This window comes from Monodon monoceros, unplaced genomic scaffold (genome assembly GCF_005190385.1).
Source record: "Monodon monoceros isolate NGI ecotype Baffin Bay Population unplaced genomic scaffold, NGI_Narwhal_1 Super_Scaffold_21, whole genome shotgun sequence".
Lineage (NCBI taxonomy): Eukaryota > Metazoa > Chordata > Mammalia > Artiodactyla > Monodontidae > Monodon > Monodon monoceros.
Window position 1 is genome coordinate 131432837 of NW_021703778.1, and position 25452 is coordinate 131458288.

Below are 25452 nucleotides of genomic sequence, written 5' to 3' on the forward strand. Positions count from 1 at the left end.
ACACACACACACACACACACACACACACACACACACACACACACACAAAACCCAGACCGGCCTGATTCTCAAAGCCATCGTATTCAATCTCTCCTTTTCTTTCTAAAAAGAGCCTTCAAGCACAGCGTCCATACAAGGTAAAATTCAGACTTTGGGAGAAAGGGAGAAGCCTTGCTTAGGTCCTGAGGCTAAACACTACCAGAGCTTTGCTTTGCGAGTTAAGGGCATTGCTAAAAATGAAGTGAAGTTTACCATCTTCTTCCATGATTTCAGGAGGAGATGAAGGATCATCCACTGGATGATCTGAATTTTACAATGTTGACTTTTTGTTACTCTCTCTGGGGGAGAGCATGGGTTTGGGAAGCAGACAGCTCTGGGTTCAAACTCTACCCGAAACCTAGTAGCTGTGCCCTTGGGCAAGGTAGCCTCTCTGGGCCTCAATTTCCTCACCTGTAACATAACGATACTAACACCCACTTCACAGAGAGGCTGTGAGTTTTCATGAACTCAGATATGCTATTGCCTCATAGAGTGGAAAACGCGATACAGCTGTCACAGAGCAGCAGTAGCATGATTCAGAATTCACAGCCTGAGTCCTTTGTGTGCTATGCTAAGTTAAGGCTCCTGCTATCTCTTTCAGAATGTTTCAGTCTCAAGCATTTCATCTATGCTCAATCTTCAAAGATTACTCTGCACACAGTTCAGCCTTACATTGGTTACAATCTCACCATGGTTGCACATAGTACATATTTCAGTATAATTTTCTACTAAAATCCAAGAGATAACTAACTCCTTCTTAACTTACGGCATAGGCTTAGATTTCCATTCCTGGTTTTCTTCCCTAATAAGTTTTCATGTGCCACATGTTACATGTGCTAGCAGTTTTACATGAATGAGCTTGACATAGAGTGTAAAACTTTAAAGAAGATAGATATCTATACACAAGTATGTTAGACATTTTACCTCAATTTTCCACCCCTTATCAAATAACCAAGCTTGAGTTGGGAAGGGTACCCAAGTCCAAAGTCACAGAGCATATCCCCCATCTCCTTTCCTCTTCCTTTCTGAGAGACAGCCCTAAGTCACACTTCGGGGAGTAAAATTCTACACACCCAGCAAATATAATCAGAAAGCAACAAAGGTGCAGGTGAGTAATAAGGCCATTGAAGACAGCTTCATTAAAGACTACACAAGGGACTGAGAGTGGAATTAATAACATCTGGTGTGGCCTTCGGTTCTCTAACAAGCATAATTGTGTCACATTCTCTAAAACAGGTGAGCCAAGATTTAGAAAGGAAAAAGAAAATCAGAGATGTCTTGGACCATGGTAATCAGATAATCTGCTTCAACCAGAGTTCAATTGCATCACCATCAGAATAATCTCCCAGGGACCTCTGGCAGCCCAGTGGTTAAGACTCCGCGCTTCCACTTTGGGGGGCACGAGTTTGATCCCTGGTTGGGGAACTAAGATCCCTCATGCCATGTGGCCAAGAAGAAGAAGGGGAAGGAGAAGGACAAGAAGGAGAAAGAGAAGAAGAGGAAGAGGAAGATCCCAGAGGGAAGGGGCTAAGAGGTCATCACCAGGAGATTCATCTGAGTCATTCTGAACTCCTCCCTCAGATGAAAGTCCCTCCAATCCCAAACCTTGTTCTCCATTCCATGCTTTATAATGATTTATTAACCTAATGGGATTCCTTCCACATGGGTAAATGTCCATGTTGCCAGATGACTGGACCAAGTGTCCAGGGGTAGCAGATTATGGCAGCCCACTGCCTCTCATTTAGTCCTACAAACACAACAGTCAGGCCCCTGGGAGTGAAACTCCACTTGTCCTTTAAAGATTCCAGCCCAAGTAACAGAAGAGTTTTCACTGTATTGTAGCCTAAGGTGCAAAATCACTAAGAGCAAAGTAAATTTTTGTTCCTGAGAGTCTTTAGTGGATTTTCCTTTGAAATTCACTTGCACATACAACTTACAGATCAGATCCACTACAGATATACATGAGATCACATTCTAAGATTTTAGTAGTCAAGAGTTTTTCTTGAATTAATACAGCTGAGCAAAAACAATACTTGGAAAATCGCAAACAAACTCATGGCTTATTAACAATGGTTTTCAGCCCATGCTTTCAGTGCCCCCAACATCTGAGTGGACGCAAAGTGTCGGTGGGGCTGTGGAGAATGGTGGGAGCACACATGACATGTCCCAGGCCAAATCCCCTCAGACTCCAAAAAGATTCTTTGCACAGAGAGGAGAGGGTATGGATACCCAGCTTGTGCTAGGAAGGAGAGAGAGTATTCCAATGTTTTGAGTAGTCAGTGCTACACAAGTGTGCCCTATGGATTGATCCTGGCCATGAATTGTGACCAGTCTGTGGCAAGATATAGACATCAAGAGTAAGCAGTGAGAAAAATTGACAGAAAGTTGACATTGCTGTGATTGTTCCGCACATGATTATTTTTCTATTAGTTCATTTTTATTGATTTTGCAAGAATTTTGATCTGTGATGAGTCAGGAATGTAAAAACACAAACTGGTTCTTCACCACAGATAATTTGAGAAGCATCGCCCTAGACCTGTGTTTACAGCCTTGACTGTAAACTTCATTGGACTCTCCTGGGGAGCTTTAAAAAGTACTGATGCCTGGGTCTCCATCCCAGAGACTCTGTTTTAATTGGGATGAAATGCAGCCTTGTCAGTGGGATTTTTTTAGAACTCTCAGGTGTTTCTAATATGCAGCAAAGTATTTGAGAACCACTTTCCCCATACTGTTTAGAGATTAGGGGATGCACTTAGGGGTGAGTGAACTGGAAACACACAAAAGTAATTATTTTATGTTACTTTGAAAATTTGAAAAATATTTTAAAGTGGTAATTCCACGTCTTATTAAAAACAACAGTAAAATGAACTGGAATGCTTTGACATACAGCCATGTTATGTACAATTTTTAATATAAACCTTTTATGACAATATAACATGCATACAATAAAGTACACAAGTCTCAAGTGCACCGCTTGATATTTTCATAAAGTAAACACATCCGTGAAACCAGCATTCAGAGCAAGAAATAGATAATGCACAATATTATTTGCCCCTATGTTATGCCATTTTTTTTTAATGCTAGCACTTTTTTAAAATTTTTTATTTTATTTATTTATTTTTGGCTGCGTTGGGTCTTCGTTTCTGTGAGCAGGCTTTCTGTAGTTGCGGCAAGTGGGGGCTACTCTTCATTGCAGTGCGTGGGCTTCTCATTGTGGTGGCTTCTCTTGTTGCGGAGCACGGGCTCTAGGAGTGCGGGCTTCAGTATTTGTGGCCTGCGGGCTATAGAGCGCAGGCTCAGTAGTTGTGGCGCACGGGCTTAGTTCCTCCACGGCATGTGGGATCTTCCCAGACGAGGGATCAAACCCGTGTCTCCTGCATTGGCAGGTGGATTCTTAACCACTGGCACACCAGGGAAGTCCCTGATATCTTAAAATAGCTTCCCACTGAGAGGAAATAGAGACAATGTACTCTGTCACTATGAATATGATATTTATCTTGGTTTACGGTAGATCTAGTTTAAGTTGGGAGACTTCAAAGAATAGGAATAGAAAGTACAATGATTCTTCCTGGTAAAGACAGCAGATTGAAATACACACACTTCTATTTGTTCATTCAGGAAATTCCACTAAAATGACAATAAGTGCAATTTTAAAAACAAGAATCAGGAAAGAAAACAATAACAAAATTTTTGAAGCTGGAAAGTGGTAAATGACTTGTCAGGCTTGAAGAAACTGAAACCTAAGTTGAATGTAGGAAAAATCGATATTAGTCCAATTTACAACACAGAATTTTCCAAACTTACCAGTTGCCAAATTAACAGGGATGACAGTGAGGCTACAATCAGTAGCCTTGTTTAAGTCTTTTTAAGAAGACTAATGGCTTCTTAATTCCCATCCTCGCTCTGTACAGCATTTGACTACACCTCCCTTTACTCTGGCAAAGGCCAGAGCTTTATTCTCTGGAGAGGTCCAAACAGAAGTCCACAGGGACCCCAGGCATGGTTGAAGATTGGGGTACCATACCAAGATCACGGAGGAATTAGGTGAACCTACACACATTGCTCAGTGAGGTGCCCCGGCTTCCTTCCTACTTGGTTCGCAGGATGCTAGCAGCCAGTCAGGAGATTAGAAAAGCCTTCTATGATCCAAAGGAACAGATCTCACAAAAATGAAATTGAAGGTTCCCAAGGAAACAGCTCAGCTATTTGACAGTGAAGTCACGATAGACAAGCCCCTGTTGGGAGATAATTCTCTATGGGTCTTTCCTCCATTTCTGAACATCTTGTGTAGGAACTGACAACTTTTTGTCCTGGACTAGCTTTTCAAGACCGTGTATAGTGAAGTTTGTCTCCCTCTAGAATAGAAGGCAGGTTTGTTTGCTAATGTCTCCCTCTGGAGCAAAGATTGGGTAGGTTTGTCTGTAGACCATTATAAATGATTGGAATTTCTTGAGCTCAGGAGTCCTCAGGTATGACATAAACCCACTACACAGTGAGGACCCACCTTGCTTGCTCTGTATTGTCCCTGTGAAATTTTCGGAGCAAGGGGAACCACCGTGACCAGGAAGCTCATGCTCCTTGCTGAACTGTGAGTAATAATGTCCTTTGTATCTGACCCAGGAATCTCATGTCTTCTGGTAGCATCTATGAAAATGCAGCAGATTAACTTGTTAGTTTGAAAGTGGGGTAAGACCCTTCATAGTTCCTGACCAACTCAACCATTCTTACACCTCCCAAATAGTTTTGGAGCCCTCCACTCCAGAATACATGCAGATACACAAAAATCATCAAACATCCAAGAATATTGGCCAACAATAATAAAAAAACTTTTAGAAAGCAACTTGGAGGAAGTGGCCCATTCAAGAGAAAAAAACTTTCAAAAAATGGTAAGATCCTCAGGGAATAATAAAAGAAGCTATTATATCCATAAAACAAGAATAAGGTGACATTTTTTTAGAATAGTAACAATTTTTTTATTGAGGTGAAATTCACATAACATAAAATTCACCATTTTAGCCATTTTAAAATTTACAATTCAATGTCTCTTACTACATTCACAGCATGGCCCAGCACATCCTTCACTGAAACAATAAACATCTGTAAACAAGTGCTGGGTTTTGGGTTTTGTCCACACAACTTGAAAACAGAAGTGACGCAGCTTCTAATGAGCCTATTTCTGGAGATCATAATCATAGGAAAAATAAGATGCCATATTTTTAAAAGAAATATTAGGAAAATAAAAGCGCTATTATAACTGAAACTTTAAGTGAAAAACTTTATAGAATAACTTGAAAGTAGAGTTAAGAAAATATCCTACAACGTACAGCACACAGATAAAGAGATGGAAACCAGAAAAGAAGAGATTATAATCTGGGTACTTCATTCCAGCATAAGCCATTAATTCAGCCACCCCACCTCTCAACTTCCTGCTCGGAAAGAATAAATTTCCTCATTGCCTAAGCCAATATAAATTGAGTTTTCTTTCCTTGCTGCTAAATTCATCCTGGGGAGAGGGGAGGAGCCAAGATGGTGGAGTAGGAGGACATGAAGTTTGTATCTCCTCACAACTAGGTCACCTAACAGGCACTTGTGGGGGACCTCGGACACCTAAAGGGACAGGAGGAATCCCCGTGTGACCAGGTAGGACTTGGTGGGGAAGGAGGGGGGAAGGAAAAGTGGAGGGAGGAGGGGACCAGCACCCCTGAGGGGTGGCTGGGGGAGGGGAGGGGTTCCCACGATCAGAGGGTCCCACCCACGGTGTGGGGATCAGTGAGGACGGGGAGAGACCTTCAGGGGATCAGGGGATCGGAGGGAATGCAGCTAGCATCTCCCCCAACCACTCACGCCCCGGTGAGCCTGCTGGGGTCCCAGGCCTAAACCTCAGCCCTCCAGGGCTCCCTCTGGCCAAGAAGGTCCCGGGAGCATGGGAGTGAGGTGGGGGGAGGAAAAGTGGAGGTGGAACAGGACCAGAGCCTCTGAGGGGCAGTGGGGGGAGGAGAAGGGTTCCCACACTCAAGGGGCCCACCCATGGAGCAGGGGTTAGCAGGGACAGGGTCCTTCAGGGGACCAGGAGATCGGAGGGGAACGCATCCAGTGTTTCCCCCACCCACTCAGGCCCTGGCAAGCCTGCTGGGTTCCTGGGCCTGAACCCCTGCCCTCCAGGGCTCCCTCTGTCTGTGCTGAGCCTAGGCCCCACCTGGCCTAAGCCCTGCCCCTGCCTAAGCCCCAACCCCAAGGCCTTTTCCAGCCTTTTTTTTTTAATGAATTTTATTTTATTTATTTTTTTATACAACAGGTTCTTATTAGTTATCCATTTTATACATGTTGGTATATATATGTCAATCGCAATCTCCCAATTCATCCCACCAACCCCCCGCCACTTTCCCCTCTTGGTGTCCATATGTTTGTTCTCTGCATCTGTGGCTCAATTTCTGCCCTGCAAACTGGGTCATCTGTACCATTTTTCTAAGTTCCACATATATGCGTTAATATACGATATTTGTTTTTCTGACTTACTTCACTCTGTATGACAATCTCTAGATCCATCCACATCTCAACAAATGATTTAATTGATATTTATAGGACATTCCACCCAAAAGAGGCAGAATACACTTTCTTCTCTAGTGCACAGAGAACATTCTCCAGGATAGATCACATCTTGTGTCAAAAATCAAGCCTTGGAAAATTTAAGAAAATTGAAATTGTATCAAGCGTCTTTTCCGACCACAACACTATGAGATTAGAAATCAATTACAGGGGAAAAAACTGTGAAAAACACAAACACATGGAGGCTAAACAATACACTACTAAATAACCAAGAGATCAATGAAGAAATCAAAGAGGAAATCAAAAAATACCTAGAAACAAATGACAATGAAAACATGACGACCCAAAATCTACGGGACACAGCAAAAGCAGTTCTAACAGGGAAGATTATAGCAATTCAATCTCACCTCTAAAAACAAGAAAAATCTCAAAAAAACAACCTAACCTTACACCTAAAGCAACTAGAGAAAGAAGAACATAAAAAAAGTTAGTAGAAGGAAAGAAATCATAAAGATCAGAGCAGAAATAAATGAAATAGAAACAACCAAGACAATAGCAAAGATCAATAAAACTAAAAGTTGGTTCTTTGAGGAGATAAACAAAATTGATAACCTTTACCCAGACTCATCAAGAAAGAAAAGGAGAAGATTCAAATCAATAAAATTATAAATGAAAAAGGAGAAACTACAATGAACACCACAGAAATACAAAGGATCGTAAGAGACTACTATGAGCAACTCTATGCCAATAAAATGGACAACCTGGAAGAAATGGACAAATTCTTAGAAAGGTACAACTTTCCAAGACTGAACCAGGAAGGATTAGAAAATATAAACAGACTAATCACAAGTAATGAAATTGAAACTGTAATTAAAAATCTTCCAGCAAATAAAAGTCCAGGACCAGATGGCTTCAAATGCGAATTCTCTCAAACATTTAAAGAAGAGCTAACACCTATCCTTCTCAAACTCTTCCAAAATATAGCAGAGGGAGGAACACTCCCAAACTCGTTCTACAAGGCCACCATCACCCTGATACCAAAACCAGACAAAGATATCACAAAAAAAAGAAAATTATAGACCAATATCACTGATGAACATCAATGCAAAAATCGTCAACAAAATTCTAGCATACAGAATCCAACAACACGTTAAAACAATCATATACCATGATCAAGTGGGATATATCCCAGGGATGCAAGGATTTTTCAATATACATAAATCAATCAATGTGATACACCATATTAACAAATTAAAGAATAAAAACCATATCATCTCAATAGATGCAGAAAAAAAGCTTTTGACAAAATTCAACCCATTTATGATAAAAAAAAACTCTCCAGAAAGTGGACATAGAGGGAAGCTACCTCAACATAATAAAGGCCATATATGACAAACCCACAGCAAACATCGTTCTCAATGGTGAAAAACTGAAAACATTTCCTCTAAGGTCAGGACCAAGACAAGGATGTCCACTCTCACTCTCACCACTCTTATTCAACATAGTTTTGGAAGTCCTAGCCATGGCAATCAGAGAAAAAAAAGAAATAAAAGGAATCCAAATTAGAAAAGAAAAAGTAAAGCTGTTACTGTTTGCAGATGACATGATACTATACATACAAAATCCTAAAGATGCCAGCAGAAAACTACTAAAGCTCATCAATCAATTTGGTAAAGTTGCAGGATACAAAATTAATGCACAGATATCTCTTGCATTCCTACACACTAACAATGAAAGACCAGAAAGAGAAGTTAAGGAAATAATCCCATTTACCATCACAACAAAAAGAATAAAATACCTAGGAATAAACCTACTTAAGGAGGCAAAAGACCTGTACTCAGGAAACTATAAAACACTGATGAAATAAATCAAAGATGACTCAAACAGATGGAGAGATATACCATGCTCTTAGATTGGGAGCATCAATATTGTGAAAATGACTATACTACCCAAAGCAATCTACAGATTCAATGCAGTCCCTATTAAGTTACCAATGGTATTTTTCACAGAATTAGAGCAAAAACTTTTACAATTTGTATGGAAACAAAAAAGACCTCAAATAGCCAAAGCAATCTTGAGAAAGAAAAATGGAGCTGGAGGAATTAGGCTCGCTGACTTCAGACTATACTACAAAGCTACAATAATCAAGACAGTATGGTACTGGCACAAAAACAGAAATATAGATCAATGGAACATGATAGAAATCTCACAAAGTGAGAGAGTGGCATGGACATATATACAATACCAAATGTAGAATAGATAGCTAGTGGGAAGCAGCCACATAGCACAGGGAGATCAGCTCAGTGCTTTGTGACCACCTAGAGGGGTGGGATAGGGAGGATGGGAGGGAGGGATATGCAAGAGGGAAGAGATATGGGAAGATATGTATATGTATAACTGATTCACTTTGTTTTAAAGCAGAAACTAACACACCATTGTAAACCAATTATACTCCAATAAAGATGTTAAAAAAAAAGCTCACAGATAAACCCACGCACCTATGGTCACCTAATCTATGGCAAAGGAGGCAAGAATATACGATGTAGAAAAGACAGTCTCTTCAATAAGTGGTGCTGGAAAAACTGGACAGCTACATGTTAAAGAATGAAAGTAGAACACTCCCTAACACCATACACAAAAATAAGCTCAAAATGGATTAAAGACCTAAATGTTAGGCTGGACACTATAAAAGTCTTAGAGGAAAAAATAGGAAAAACACTCTTTGACATAAATCACAGCAAGATCTTTTTGACCCACCTCCTAGAGTAATAAAAATAAAAACAAAAATAGACAAATGGGACCTAATTAAACTTAAAAGCTTTTGCACAGCAAAGGAAACCATGAACAAGATGAAAAGATAACCCTCAGAATGAGAAACTATTTGCAAATGAAGCAACTGACAAAGGATTAATCTCCAAAATATACAAACTGTTCATGCAGCTCAATATCAAAAAAACAAACAACCCAATCCAAAAATGGGCAGATAGCTAGTGAGAAGCAGCTGCATAGCACAGGGAGATCAGCTCTGTGCTTTGTGACCACCTAGAGGGGTGAGGTAGGGAGGGTGGGAGGGAGACGCAAGAGGGAGGAGATATGGGGATATATGTATATGTATAGCTGATTCACTTTGTTATACAGCAGAAACTAACACAACATTGTAAAGCAATTATACTCCAATAAAGATGTTAAAAAAAAAAGTGGGCAGAAGGTCTAAATAGACATTTCTCCAAAGAAGACATACAGATGGCCAAGAGGCACATGAAAAGATGCTCAACACCACTAATTATTAGAGAAATGCAAATCAAAACTACCATGGAGTATCAACTCACTCTGGTCAGAATTGCCATCATCAGAAAATCTACAAACAATAAATGCTGGAGAGGGTATGGAGAAAAGGGAACCCTCTTGCACTGTTGGTGGGAATGTAAATTGATACAGCCACTATGGAGAACAGTACAGAGGTTCCTTAAAAATACTAAAATTAGAACTACCATACGACCCAGCAATCCCACTACTGGGTATATACCCTGAGAAAACCATAATTCAAAAAGACACATGCACCACAATATTCATTGCAGCACTATTTACAATAGCCAGGACATAGAAGCAACCTAAATGTCCATCAACAGATGAATGGATAAAGAAGATGTGGTACATATATACCATGGAATTACTCAGCCATAAAAAGGAATGAAATTGTGACATTTGCAGAGACGTGGATGGACCTAGAGACTGTCATACAAAGTGAAGTAAGTCAAAAAGAGAAATACAAATATCATATATTAACGCATATATTTGGAATCTAGAAAAATGGTACAGGTGCACCTATTTGCAGGGCAGGAATAGAGAAACAGATGTAGAGAACAGATATGTGGACACAGAGGCAGAAGCGGAGGGTGGGACAAACAGGAGATTAGGATTGACATATATACACTACTATGTGTAAAATATCAATAGATAGCAGGTGGAAACCTGCTGTATAGCACAGGGAGCTCAGCTCAGTGCTCTGTGATGACCTAGATGGGTGCGACTGGGGAGGGAGAGTGGGAGGGAGGTCCAAGAGGGAGCAGATATATGTATACATATAGCTGATTCACTTCGTTGTACAGCAGAAACTAACACAACATTGTAAAACAACTATACTCAAATAAATAAATAATTTTTTAAAATTCATCCTGGGGAGACCTTGGGAACCAGTCTGCCCTGGAAAAGGATAAACTAGTTTGTGGTCTGCATCAGGGGATAAAAATGGGAGCAGTGCCTTTATCAAATAAAGTCCTCTCAAATCTTGCTCTTTTGCCATAATTTTGGTGCAAACATTGGAGATACTAGCAGCTATGCTATTTCCCTTTAGCAAATGACTGCATATCTCACAACTCCTGATTTTCTATTATATGTATATGAGTGTCACCTAAGGAGAACACCTATTCTGTGAGCTTTTTAGGAAACATGAACGTTTGTAATGTCAAACAAACTGCACATGGGGAGGAAAGGAGGTTGTACTGCTTTGGTGATGAGAGTAGCTTTGCATATCAGTGTAACTTGCTGCATGTAGTAACCTAAAATATTGCCAATGATCCAACAAGAAGCCTTTTCTATTACCTTGAAAGTCAATTCCATCAGAGCCAGTGAAGAGAATGTGGACTTCTCTTTGACTACTTTGAAGCTAATATCTTTTCAGAAATCTTGACTTGAAATCTTTGAAGGACATTTGTATCACCTTGAGGAAAAAAATGTGAAGCCCATCCTTAGTTGTTCAATAAGGAGAACTTCATTCTTCACTTTGCTTACTTTATGGATATGAACATGATACAATTTCGGGGTCTAGTGGTTAACACTCTGTGTTCTTCTTTAGGGGGTGCGGGTTCGATCCCTGGTCGGGGAACTGAGATCCCGCATGCTGTGCGGCCAAAAATGATACAATTTTTCATTGAAAGCCTTAAAGTCATTATTATAATGCAGCTGAAAACCACAAGGTCTTTTGGAAATAGAGCTCCTCAGGAAAATAAGGATACAGAGTGATATGTCATAAAATGTCTGTGCAGATAAACAATCTGGAAGTACCTAGATACACTGCAAGATATATTTGATGACTAATTCTGCTTAGACAAACTTAAAATGAAATATGGATTCATCATTCTTTTTTTGCTGACAAAGACAGCATGGATGATGCAGATCTTGCCTCAAAGATGACCTCAGTGACTTGCGTACGAATGAAATGATGTGACATTAATTCAACTTGAAGAGTCTTCAAGAAGTTTCTTGATACAAATCCACCTTTCCCTGCCAAATAAGCTATGGGGTCTCTAATTTCATTTGCTACCTCGTATCCTTGTAAGTCAGAGTTTTTAGAAAGTGTTAATATTTTAACCAAGTTGCAGTAAACTGAATATCAAAGATGAGCTGCATATTCTCATGCCTAAGACCACCCCAAATTTTCAGCTTCTTATTCAATCCAAACTATGAGAGCTTTCTCACTAAAATCCACTTTTGAAAACTGAATAAAACTGAAATTCATTTTAGTTAACAAATTTTAATTATTTCAATTTTCCAGATATTACCATCAAATTTCACATACATTCTCATAAAATAGAAAAACAGACATGACTCATTGGAATTATCACTTTTATAGCGTGTTCCTATGAAATAATATATTTCCAGTGTAATAAAATGAACTGCATGAAAATATTTGGTGTATATGTACATGGGGGGAGTAATTTATAGTTTTATTTAGATTTTCAAAAATGCCTATGTTCCTCTAAAATGTTAAAAGGCAGAAACATTAAAAACAAGTGTTCTACACTATAGAACAGTCCTCTAAAATAGTAATTACCATGTCAAGTCACAGGTCATTTCTAACATGAATTTAATCCAATGTTACCTTGAAAACTAGTAATTAAAATTTCAAACGTGATCTGACCCAAGCCCTAAAAAAATGGCCAGGAAGTTCCTATAGAATTGAAATTATCTTTTCAAGTTCAGTTCATTAAAAGCCTACTTAAGAAACATGACAACTAAGTGCAATAGAGTACACTGGTTTGGATCCTGGAACAGCAGGCAAACCTTAAAACTGGTGAAGTCCAAATAAAGTCTAGAGTTTAATTAATGGTAATGTACCAATAGTGGTTTCTTAGTTCTGACAAATACACATTGGTAATATAAAATAATAATAATAGGGGAAACTGGGTGAGGGGTGAACAGAAACATTGTGAATTATCTTTGCAGCTTTCCTGTAAGTCTAAAATCATTCGAAATAAAATGTTGGGGGTTTCTTAACTCTACTCTAAATTTTTTTTTTTTTTCGCTGTACGCAGGCCTCTCACTGTTGTGACCTCTCCCGTTGCGGAGCACAGGCTCCGGACGCGCAGGCTCAGCGGCCATGGCTCATGGGCCCAGCCGCTCTGCGGCATGTGGGATCTTCCCAGACCGGGGCACGAACCCGTGTCCCCTGCATCGGCAGGCGGACTCTCAACCACTGCGCTACCAGGGAAGCCCTATTCTAAATTTTTAACAAGATTTAATCCCTCAGCAAATATTTATGGAGTGTTCAGGTACTGTTCTGTGTGCTGGGTACATAGTGCTGAACAAAACAGATCCATCCCTTCCCTTATGGAGCTAAGCGAGTAGCAGGCAGGAAAGACATTGATCAGTCACAAGAATCAACATAAATTGCAATCACAGTTTGCAGTAAGTGTTATAAAGGAAAAGTACATGAGATGAGAGAGGTGCAAAGCTGGAAGCCTGAGGCAGTGGCACTTAATATGAGACTTGAGGGCTGGTGAGGAGCCAGCCAGGTGACAGCACCAGGAAGAGGGAAGAGCTTGTTCATCAGCCTGGAGGAAGGAAAGGACCTGGAGAACGTGCCAGCATGACCAGAGCATCATGTGGGCATGCAAGCGTGATGCCATCAGAAGAATCCAACCATGTAGGACCATGTAGGCTAGATTTAGGCTTTTATAGTTTTCCAAAGAAATATGAGAAGCCCTTGAAGACTTTAACCAGAGGAATGGCATGATCCAATTAATGTTTCTAAAATATCACAGTGACTGCTCTGTGGATGTGGACTAGAAAGGAGAAAGACAAGAAGCTCCCACTTGAGGCAATCACAATTTTTTTTAATTAAGGAGAAATAAAAAGTTCTCGACTTCTAAATATATTTGTTCTAAAATGTCCCTGAGAAATAATAATTCATTTTAGATGTATATATTCCTTCTTTAGCATCTGCCACCATTACTCCAGCAGGGAAGACGGTGCTCCAAATGGTTCCCGGCTCATCCGATCTGAATCTTTCCTCTAGAATGCCAATGTAAAACATGGGTGTGAACAAAAATGCAAGATAGATACCAAAGTCACATGACTTGGAGCAAGGCATCAGCAGCAAAAACGTGCAGGCTCTACCACCCTTAGGAATCTTAGCTTCACAAGAGATAAAGATTTCTTAGTATGTCTGGTTTTCAGAACCATAAAACCATTATTGACCCTCAGTAGTGCCATCTTGGCATTAGCCCAGAACTAAATATAAAAAATCTCAGACTGCAGAATACTGTAATTTTCAATCCCTGTTTAAAGCATACAATGTTAAATGTCACCCTCAGTTACTATACCTTGAGTCTGAAGGAACTGGTGTGTTACCCTATCCGACCTAGAAAAAGAAATACGTCTTCCAATTTTGATGTAACCAGCAGCACTTCAATAAAACTTCATAAGCAGTCTGCAGTGCTGTTGAGTACTTTTAAACAGAACGCCCTAGGGACTTATACTCTAAACAAACACTTGGATTTTCTCAGTTTAGGAATACACTATCTATAACCTCACTTGATATTATGTAGGTACATTATAAGGACTATCAGACCAGAAGAAAGATTGGATCTCGATTGAAGCCTATGATTTAATATGAAAACTTTTTATGCAAAGCTCAGTGAACCAAATAGCTATTGGCTGTCCAGCCAATCACTCCTTTTCTCTGGAAGCTACCTCTTGCCCTACTGTCAGTAGGGTTACAGGAGAAAGCCACTGGCAGCCGTGATGGCATAACTTGACCCTGGCCCAGACCACCACAGTCGATAGGATCGAGAGTGTACACTTGACACAAATTGGGCCAAAGAGTCCCTTTCCCTGGGAATCTGGATTTAGAAGAGATTCTTGCTCAATCTGTCTGCTCTCTTGAATAGAGGACATGTAAACATTGGAACTGCTTACAGAGGCTATTTTCAACCATTTGGACAAGGAATAGAGAAAGCCAGTCTGCAGCAAGAGACAAGAATGGAGAACATATGCCAGAAACAAAAAGAGATGAAAGGCAGAGAAAGAGGACTTCCTATCTTCCCTACAACAGTCCGGGACCTGACGCTTATCCCACCTAATCCCTGGCCTTAAAATCCATGGAAGACTCACAGTATGGTTTCAATCACTTCCATTTTTGCTTAAGCCGGTTCAAGTGGAACCCTGTGATAAGAAACCAAACAAGCCCTCACTAACACTCCAGGTCTCTCCATTTCATTTAGTCTCAAAGAACTGAGAACCAGCTTGCCCAAATTCTTTAAGCCAAGATCTCTGAAAGGGAATCTAATTCCAGGCTCTGCAAGCAGACGAATGCAACAAAATGAAAAATGCTTATCCTAAAATGTCAAGTGGGAAAGAAGCTGGGCACAAAATTGTATATATCAGAATTATGACTACACTCTAGTTTATATTTGTCAATAAATCAAGAAGTGAAGCCCTACGTGCATTACGAAGATTGGAAGGAAATTAACCAAAATAACGGTAGTCATGTTACAGTGACAGGATTATTTTCCTTTTTCTCTATATTATTCTGTGTCTTTAAGTAGTTAAATACTTCATAACATAACAGAATTATAACTTCGAAGACTATGTAAATGTGTTTATATCATAATGACGTATTTTTAAAAGTAGAATTTAAAATATCCTATCTGTAATGTTCACCACTATATAAATAGACCGAAAAGCAACTGCCCCTTTAAGACTCCACATGTAACGGGGCACAGGAAATCACAGGAGTTTAAGGATTTAACCATAACTAGGAAACAAAAGGCTATTCACTTCTGAAAAAATAAAAATACTCCACATGTAAAAAGGAACAATGAAACTTCCAGCAGACTAGTCCCCAATTAATTATCAGCCTTCGCTTCTTCTCCACCTATTTGCCCTCCCAATCCTGTATAAACCCACCTCATCCCATGCTACTCACCTTCAGCTGGGATTTCACCCTTCCCCTCCCCCCCTCTCTCCCCCAATTTGTCCACACCCCTCCCCCAACCCCTGCGCTTTTCTCTACTTTGATGTCTGCGTATCTGCATCTCCAGACATGCAGACCCATCCTGTCACCCATAAGCCCTAGATTTGTCTCCTCTATTTTGGATCAGCCCATTGGGAATAATCTCATCACAAATGGCTCCAGCCCATTTTAACCTATCCCCAGGGGCGATCCAGGTAAGCCAGAAAGTGGCAAGAAGTAGAAGGCAACTTTCTAATGGCAAAATAAAAACCATTGCAGACTTGGATAATTTGTAAATTATCTTTAACATTGCTGTAACACAATTTTCAATAACAATTCAGAGTACAACATTGGATAGGAAAAAAATGTAAGTGGTAAACCATTTACTTACAAGAAAAAAGTGAGCAAGCCTTTTTGAAATCATGAAGCCGATTCAACTGGTTTCCTCCATGATCACAACAGCTTCCATACACTGAACTGCGCGTTGTGTCAGACATTTTATATACGTTATCTTATATAACCCTCCCAGTGACCTGTGATGCAACTATTACTATTTCCATTTTACAGGAACAAAACTGTTGATCTGAGAGGTTAAGTTACTTATGCGAGTTTAAAAGTCTAGCAAGTAGCAGAGCAGGGTCTTGTGGTCTTTGCATTAGACCTTATGGCCTCAAACAGGTCTTAGATGGGCTTTCTAAAGAAAGTTTATCTGACACTTAATGTTAAACCCATGTGTTAGCTATTAGTAGCAGTAGTATTTTACAATACAAATATCAAGTTTATATGTAAATTTATATTTTAAATGAAAAATACATATCAGAATAAACATTGTAGAAACTACATTATGCAACATCAATAACATATACGATGATATTCAGTATCAATGTAGACCTTACAAGTTATAGTTTAAAACTGTGTTACAAAGACTTCTTACTACGCATAAATGGTAATTATTTATAACTGTTTATAAAATGCTACCTGTCATATACAAAGAAGCATAAAGCTTATTATCAAGGTATAAAAAGACTATGAACTGGGAGAAATATTTATTGCATTCATTTCGCTAGTATGAGACAGTTTTATAACTTAATGACAGTTAGAGTGCTGCAGTGTTATATTAATATAGTACCATGAAGACTAATACTAACCACTTCACAAGGGGGGAGGGACCACACTTTATTTCTTAGAATTCTAATAACTTTATGCTATTTTGTATTTTAAAAATTGCCTTTTCCCCATTCAAGTACAGAAAAGGTTATAAAGGCAATAAGGACCCAAATGCAGAAGTTATAAACGTAAAGTGATCACAAAATACCATTTGGTTTATTCTCATTCTCTGAATAGGCACATCTGTTTAATTCATTCATAGCTGGTGACTTTTTTCTTTCCCTCCAATCACTACCACCATGTACACTTTTTCTGTGTGGAAATAATTAACTCCAATTTCTTCAACAGAAACTATAATCATTCATTCATTAGTACAATAAACTTCATTGAGCACCCAGAATGTACTCCAGTACACTTTCACTTTGCCTAAGATAAAAATTAATAAAGATAAGTCCCTTCCCTCCCCAAGCTCCGTGGGTGAAACAGTCTTGTGAAAAGTAAACAGCCCAAAATAGTGTGCTAAATGCTGGAGCAGAGGTGAGTACACAGTATTACAGGAGCACAGAGGGAGGATTAACGCAGCCTGGGGCAATCAGGAAGCTTTACAGAGGACAGCGCATGTGAACTTGGCCTTTAAAGATAAATAGGAGCTTTCCAAAGAGGGAAAAAGGAGACATGGGGAGAGGAAGCCATTCAGGTCATAGTGTAAAAAGGCACTGAGGACCTGAAGAACATGGGGACAAGAATGTTATTAAAACAATGAGCAGCTTGATGAGACTATGTTCAGGGCTTGTGGAGGCTATGTGAGATATGAAATTAAAAAGAAAAACTGGATGAAAAATTCAACAATGTAAGTAGATTAAGGTGTTTAAATATATGGAAGATTTTGCATACATTAAATTTCACTTATTAAAATATATAGACCAATGAGAGAAATGTTCAGTACAAAATAAACAGCACCTGCATGGGTCTATGGATATAAAATAGACTGAAAGGGTAGTGTTAGCCAAAATGTTAACACTAATCACCTCTGGCTGGTAGAATTATAAGTAATTTTGTTTTTACTCTCTCTTTACTTCTCTGCCTTCCAGATTTTCTGCATTAAGCATGCATTACTTTGGCAATTAGAGGGGAAAACGTGCTAAAATAGAACAATGTAAGCTGGGCTCAGATTGTGGCATGCTAAGGAATTTGGACTTTATTCCACAGAAAATGAAGATTTATTCCTGGCATTTGATCAGGGATATGAGAGGAAGATTTGCATTTTAGGGAATTGAATGTTCTTAAGGTGTGCATACTGAATTAAAAAGATTTGAGATTGGGTGAAAGATACAATGGATATGGACATATATATACTACCAAATGTAAAATAGATAGCTAGTGGGAAGCAGCCTCATAGCACAGGGAGATCAGCTCAGTGCTTTGTGACCACCTAGAGGGGTGGGGTAGGGAGGGTGGGAGGGAGACTCAAGAGGGAGGAGATATGGGGATGTATGTGTATGTATAGCTGATTCACGTTGTTATACAGCAGAAACTAACACAACATTGTAAAGCCATTATACTCCAATAAAGATGTTTTAAAAAAGATACAATGGATAGAACTAAGGCAGTGATAATAGGGATGGAAAGCACATATGTGAGGTAAAATAGATAGGACTTGTTAACTGAATATAGGAGAAGGGGGAAGGGCAGAGTTTGAGGAAAACTCCAGGTTTCTGAGCAATTGGTTAGATACAGATATTGGAAGCTAAAAAGCATATTAAGAAGGAAAAGCCATATTTTAAGGACAGAATGATGAATTTAGTTTTATGTGTGACATGCCTGGGGGACATTCAGGTAAGAATTCTAGTAGAAAGCTGAAATATGGGTCTGGACTCAGGAAAAGTAGACCTAGAAATACAGACACATAGAAGATGGTGAAGCCATGAAACTGAATGTACTTGCTAGGGGAAAATAAAGTGAGAGGAGACAGCTGAGACTGGAACCTTGGGAAATGCTAAGTCACAGCAATAGTTGGAGAATTGAGAGAGCCAGAAGTCGGTAGAGTTCTTTTTGGAAACGGGATGGTCAGAGCTGGGATCAGAGCAAGGACAAGAAATTTTACTATAAATTTGCAGCTACTGATAGAAAACAACCACAGAACCTGGTCACTGGCGGAGTATAGAAGAAAACAGAAGGCCAACAAGCACAAAAGGCATAGAACAAAGATAGGGAACTGGCCACCATCTGAGATAGAAGGCGGGGCGAGGAGAGGTGAAGTAAACATACTAGAGTTTACTGAGTGAGATTTCTCCATGGAGGGTGGGGCTTTTTTGAAAGCTGTCAAAGCGACCTACTGCATGCTGTCCTAAGACAGTGACTTCTACCATTTTTTCTTTTTCTTTTCTTTTCTTTTTTTTTTTTTTAACAAACAAGGAAACTGATGGCCACAGAGAGGTGTCTCAGATTTCAGAGCCAAGTTGCTGGCAGGTTTAACTAGAATAAATTTCCAAACCCCTAGAGTTTAATTCATTACACATCAATATACTGCCTCCTTATACAAACACAGAAAGAAGACTCACCCCAAAAATATTGACAATGGAATACAGTAAAATATAAATGGGTTTATCCTTTGACTTGACTTATGGAATGAATGACTTCTTATAGTAATACAACCCTCTTTGATCATCACCTCTTATCTCCCAGCTAACCACCCACTAGCCTTTGATCCCACTGAGATTTCCAATCCATTGATCCTACCAACTTTTCACTCTCCCTAATCATCTCGATTTTCTCTCTTCTCTATTCACCAGCTCTAAATGCTATGGTCATTCACTACAATACCTTCCTTGCATACATTCACAACTCCCTTGCCACTATTATTACACCCACTGGATAATCTGAAACTCTGGTTAAATCCTTCTCTTCACTTGCTCCACGCCACCACTGTGTCAATGAACATAACAACCTACTGACTGGTCTCGCTTCAAATTTCTGACCAGAAACTAAACGTGCCCTTTAAGGCAGACAGACAACTTTACTGTACTTCCTCAGTCCGTTTACTCTCCCCATAGAACAATTCACACCTTCTCTTTCCTCCAACCTCTACCACCTCCTCCTTTATCCTCACTCTCAGTTGATGACCTGCTTCCTATTTGCAGAAAATGAAAGCAACCAGAAGAGAATCTCACCAGTTATCCTCCTTCCAGACCCTCCATCCATACCTTTTGCCCTATATCCATGTTCCTATCTAAAGCGATGTCCCTTCCTTTGTGCACTAGTTTTGGTACACTATCTCTCCAACATCACTGATTTTTCTTTCTCTATTGAATCATGCTCATGATCATGCAAACATCCTGCAATTGCCTCCCATCTTACAAAAAAAAAACAACTTTCTTAACCCCACTACTCCCATTTCCTCTGCCCCCCTTTGCACAAAAATCATTGAATTGTCTATACTCACATTTCCAATTCCTCCCTCTAATTCTTGCTTAAGCACATTCTAATCCACATTCTGCCACCTTATGTGTTCCTGTCAAGGTAGCCAATGATGTCCAGTTGCCAAATTCATGGTGAGTTATCAGTTTTTATTTTCTAGACCTTTCAGCAGCATTGGACTCGGGTAATCTCTTCCCTCTGAAACTCTTCACTGGCTTCTAGGGCATCATATGCTCCTCTTCTTCTCACCCTCTTAATGTCTCAGTGCCCCAGAGTCAGTCCTTTCTCCTCTTCTCTTCTCTATATACGTTGACTCCTTGGAGATCTCTTTAGTCTTAGACTATAAATAACCATCCAAATGCTGGAAAATCCCTAATTTATATCTCCAGTCAGGCATCTCCTCTGAACTCCAAGATTATTCTACGTCTCCAATTACATTTAAACCTTCCAAAATGTATCCTTACCACTTGACTCCCTAAACTTCTCTGCCTTGAATCTTGCCACACTTTAGCCATTGGCAACTCAAACCTGGTCAAACTAGAAAAGGTGGAATCATTTTTTTACTCCTCTCTTTCTTGCAGATATCATATCCAACTATCAGGAAACCCTATTCAGATATATAGAGAATTTCAAGTATATAGAGAATCTAATTTCAAATATATAGAGAATCTGACCACCTCTCACCTCTGCTACTGCTACGCCTCTGGTTCAGGCCACCATCATCTCCCACCTTGGTTATTACAGTGACATACTAACTAGTCTCTCTGCTTCCATCTCTGCCCCAATAGAGCAGTCAAGTTGATCCTTTTGAAATGTAAGTCAAGTCACATCACTCCTCTGTCAAAACCCTGCAAAGGCTCCCAATTTCATTGAGTACAAGCCAAAGGACTTACAATGGCCGGTAAGGTGCTACTTCATGTGAGCCCCTGTATCCATAGTGTCCTCATCTCCAACCACTCATCCAATTATTTACCCCACTTCAGCCATGCAGGCCTCCCCACTCCTTCTCTAGCAGGCCCGGCATGCTCCACCTCAGAGCTTTGCATGGGCTGTTCCCTTTGCCCGGAATGACTTCCTCCCAATGTCTACACAGCAAACTCTCTCACATCCTTCAGGTCTTTGCTCAGTTGTGACCTCCTCAGTGAGGCCTTCCCTGGCCACCCTATTTAAATTTTCCACAATTGCTACCCCCTCAGACTTTTTTAGCCTTTTAACTCTTGTTGATATTTTTGTTGAAGCAGGTATCACCTTGAATATTATTGTCTGTCTCTTCCGACTAGAACTTAAGCTCTAAAAAGGAAAATACTTTCGTCTGTTTTGTTCACTGATGTATTCCCAGCACATAGGAGGTGCTCAATTAGCACCTGTTGAATGAGTGAATCTATTTCCCCTACCAGACCATAAGTAACTTGAGGTTAGACTAATGCTTTAATCATCTCTGTACCCATCTATCTATCTAAATTTATAGAGATGATTGTATATATATATATATATATATATCTTTTATATATAATGCATATATATTCTTTTATACATGTTTATATATCTTATGTATACAATGTATATTATATATGTATGCACCTTTTACATACATAATATATGTACACATACATTTCTTTTTGCATCAGCCTGACTACTAGAATTTGTTCTGAGCCAGATACTCATCTTCCTGATTGGCAGGGGTGGCAGCAGGACACATTAACATGAGGTTGATCATTAATGCATATTGTCAGAGATGAGTCCCCACCTGCCTCTAGAAAAGTAAATGGCATTGATATCAAGAGAGGTCTCAAACATGACCATCAGAAAATGGGAAAGCCAACTTGCCTTCACATATTACATATTCCTCACCACAGCCTTTTCCTAAATACCTTTCCAGACTTCCCCCAAGCTGTTGCTTATTCCCGGTAACAGCTAAATCAATTGACCATATTGTACTGGTTTGCTTCAATGTGTTTGTTTACTAGTTGAAGCCTGCATTAAGGGCAGGATTATTTCATGATGCTCAGCTGCCTGGCCCTCTTCCAGCTCTCTCTCCTCCTAGCCTCTCTGCAAAATGGCAATCTTTTTCTACCTCTGAAAGCTTAAACATCTTGAAAGTATTTCACTATCACATAATTCTCTGTCCTTGTGAGATTCTCTGCCTTCAACTGTTTGAATTCTGTGGCCCGAAGTTAGCTAAGAGCCCGTCACAAATAACTATGCCAAATGCATCTTTATCCCTTTTAGCTTCAGTTACTGTCTTAACCTGTGCTCTTCCCTCTTTTTGTCCAGTTATTGTACGTCAGATGAAACGTGTGAAGCTATTTCAGCAAATATGAAAAGATAATATGAACATGTCTCTAAAATGTCACTTTTCCAGTTTTCTTTTTAGTTTGTTCTTTATTAACCAAAGTTCCATTGTTATAAAAACTATAATAATATGCTACCCTGGGTCTTGTAATCTCACAGACAGCTTCTACATTTTCTAAGCAACCAAAATCCCATGGTTCCTAATTAAAATATTCAAAGGTAAAATCTAAGTAATCTCTACATGGTATACTAGTGCCTTCGCTTAAGTTTCTAGGGTTAAAAACAAAAAGCCTTTGCCAATAGGAAAAAAAAGGAAGTTTTGAGTCTGTAGTATAAAGACTTCAAACCACATTCCACAGCATGTTATTTTCTTTCTAGAAAATTCTAACACTATATAATTACTTTTGTATGGAAAATGAATAACATAATCTAATGCTAAAAACAGCTAGACAGAAACCATCCAAATCAAATGGGCCTTTCCTGAAGCCAAATGAAGTATTAAACTAGAAAACATCTGTGTGAGGACAGCCCATGGAGGAAAGCTCAATAGGGATGGAGCATAGCGGGGGGGGGGGGGGGGGGGGAGTTACAAGAAAAAAGGTGTTTTTCCCTCTATGTGTTAGGGTTTACTCGTTTCAGAGAAACTGTAACGTTGATCGTACCTCAAATGTCTCAGAAAAATACCAATCAGAAATGCATCTAGGAGCGTCCAAGGCTTCCGGTTAAAAATAACAGGAAAAACATCAATGAAGCTCCATCTATGGCGACAGAAATGCATTGATGGAGAAAAAGTGAAATCCCACCTGCATGGGAATTAAGCCGCAGCTACTCCCCCAATTCAGAGTAAAACGAGCTTCACTTGGGTCGCCGGCAGAACTAATCCCAGCAAATAGAGCCAGTGGGTTCGTGTGTTGGGAGAGAGGGACAGAGTAGAGCGCACCTCATCGCCCTCCCCGCAAAACTGCTCCAGAAACGTGAAAGCGTCCGCACCGCATGACCTCGCTTAGCCAGAAGAAAGGCGGACCGCACAGAGCGGCCCGCTCCGGCTCAGCGGTAGCCGCGACGTGCGGCGGGTAGCTGCGGGGGTGGCCCGGTCGCGCCTCCCCCTCTCACTCACCCCAGCCCCCAGTCTTTTCACGGGTCTCTGGCTCCAAGCTCCCAGACTCGGAGCCCTGGCCAGGTTCCTTCTCTGCCCGAGGTGGACAGCCTCCCAGAAACATTTTAACAAGAGTAATTCCCGCGCTGGCAACGTCTCAACAGCCTGGAGTGAACAGTCTGACCCATCGGCTTCGGGACCCACGTCTGGGTCGGCCTCCGCCACCAGCTCCACCTCCGAGCCTCCCCAGCGCCCAGCCCGCAGCCTGGCACCCAGTAGGGACTTTGGGGCAGTGCAGCCCCAAAGGCTGAGTCTCGCTAAGTAAACGGCCACGTTAGCCTGCTCGGTCGTGAATAAGCCTGGGGTGAGCCGGCCGACGGCCGTCAGGAGCGCTCACCCGGTTCCCTCTGCGCTTCTGCCCCCAAGGCTACCACTATTTCCAAAGTCCGAGGCGCCAACAGTCCGGACGCCCGTTCTCTCTCACGGTTCAGCACCGAGGACAGCGAACACACTTTTAGCCCCGGTAGCCCCACTGCCAGGAGATTGGCTTTAGCCACGCCAGCAGGGCTGCAGGTGTCCGGACGGCGCGTCCTCCCGCATCCCACCCCTCCGGCGCCGGGAGCAAGCCAGCCCCGCGGCATCTTACTTTTCTGACTGGAGTAACCCGGGTAATAGCCATAGTAGCCGGTGATCCGCAGGATCCGGTCCTCGATGGTGGCCACCCCGTTGGGGGCCGCCTTGACATCCATAGAGAGCACGGGGCGGCGGCCCCGGGCGCGGCGGGTCGGAGAGCGCAGCGCGGGGCCCGGGAGCTGGTGCAGGTGCCGCCGCCGGTGCTGATGTTGCAGCTCGTGCTCCCGCGCCCAGGCTCTGACTCCGCCGCCCGGCGCAGCACCGGCGCCGCATCACAGCGGCGGCGGCGGCGGCGGCGGCGGAGCGGCCCCCACTAGGGCCGGCCTCTCTGTCAGCCTGGCAGGTCTCCCGCCCGCCACCCCGCGCACTGCTGCCCGAACAGCGCCCCCTCACCTCCGACACCCACCGCTGCCCGGGGCGGCCACACCTGCGCGGACTTTCATCATTAACCCTGTTGACCCCTTCCCGGAAGACTAAACATTCCCCAGCCCCACCTGCCAGAAGAGACGCTTGGTCCAGGGCGTGGAAAGAGAGGAGAAGGTGAGATGGTGGCCAGGGCTCAGGAAGGAGGGCCGGGGATGGGAGAGACCCAAGCGGAACCAAGGGCTTTTAATGTGAGAGGTGCACGCTGTCGCTTGGGGAGATGACACCTTGGGGTGCCCCCAGGGCTTCGTCTACGCTTGGCGTCTGCACCACCAGGGGTCTGCTGATCTGCAAGCGTTCCCTGGAGTTAATCAGTTCTCTCCACTTGCCTAGACGACGGGGAGTCTTTTTTTTTTTTTTAAGAAATGAAAAGAAAAATGAGGCCCCAGCAGGTGGTACTTGGAGTGATTATTCAGGTATCTTGGACACAAATACTTACAGAGATCAAGCCTCCAAGTCTGACATTCCGTGTCGGGCCAGACCCTCCATCCGCCCAGTGAAATCATTAAAGGCTTCGGAGCTGCAACTGTGCACAGCATGTTTATTTTGCCCATTCCAAATGCCCCGAGGAGAAATGATTTTCTTCTTATTGCCAAAACATCGGGGGAAGCCCTTCAACCTGTACATATCTCTGGGCGGGGGAAAGTTTTAGCTACAATCCAGA

General features: G+C 41.3%; 1 protein-coding gene across 1 annotated transcript in view; it reads right to left on the reverse strand.

Annotated features, from left to right (window-relative positions):
- SLC35F4 (solute carrier family 35 member F4) overlaps positions 1 to 24524 on the reverse strand; it is a 292769-nt gene extending 268245 nt beyond the window's left edge. The window contains exon 1 of the mRNA XM_029238899.1: positions 24379 to 24524. Coding sequence (XP_029094732.1) covers positions 24379 to 24481 — 103 coding nt within the window. The 5' untranslated portion in view covers positions 24482 to 24524. The remainder of the gene's footprint in view (positions 1 to 24378) is intronic.
- Positions 24525 to 25452: the final 928 nt, after the last annotated feature.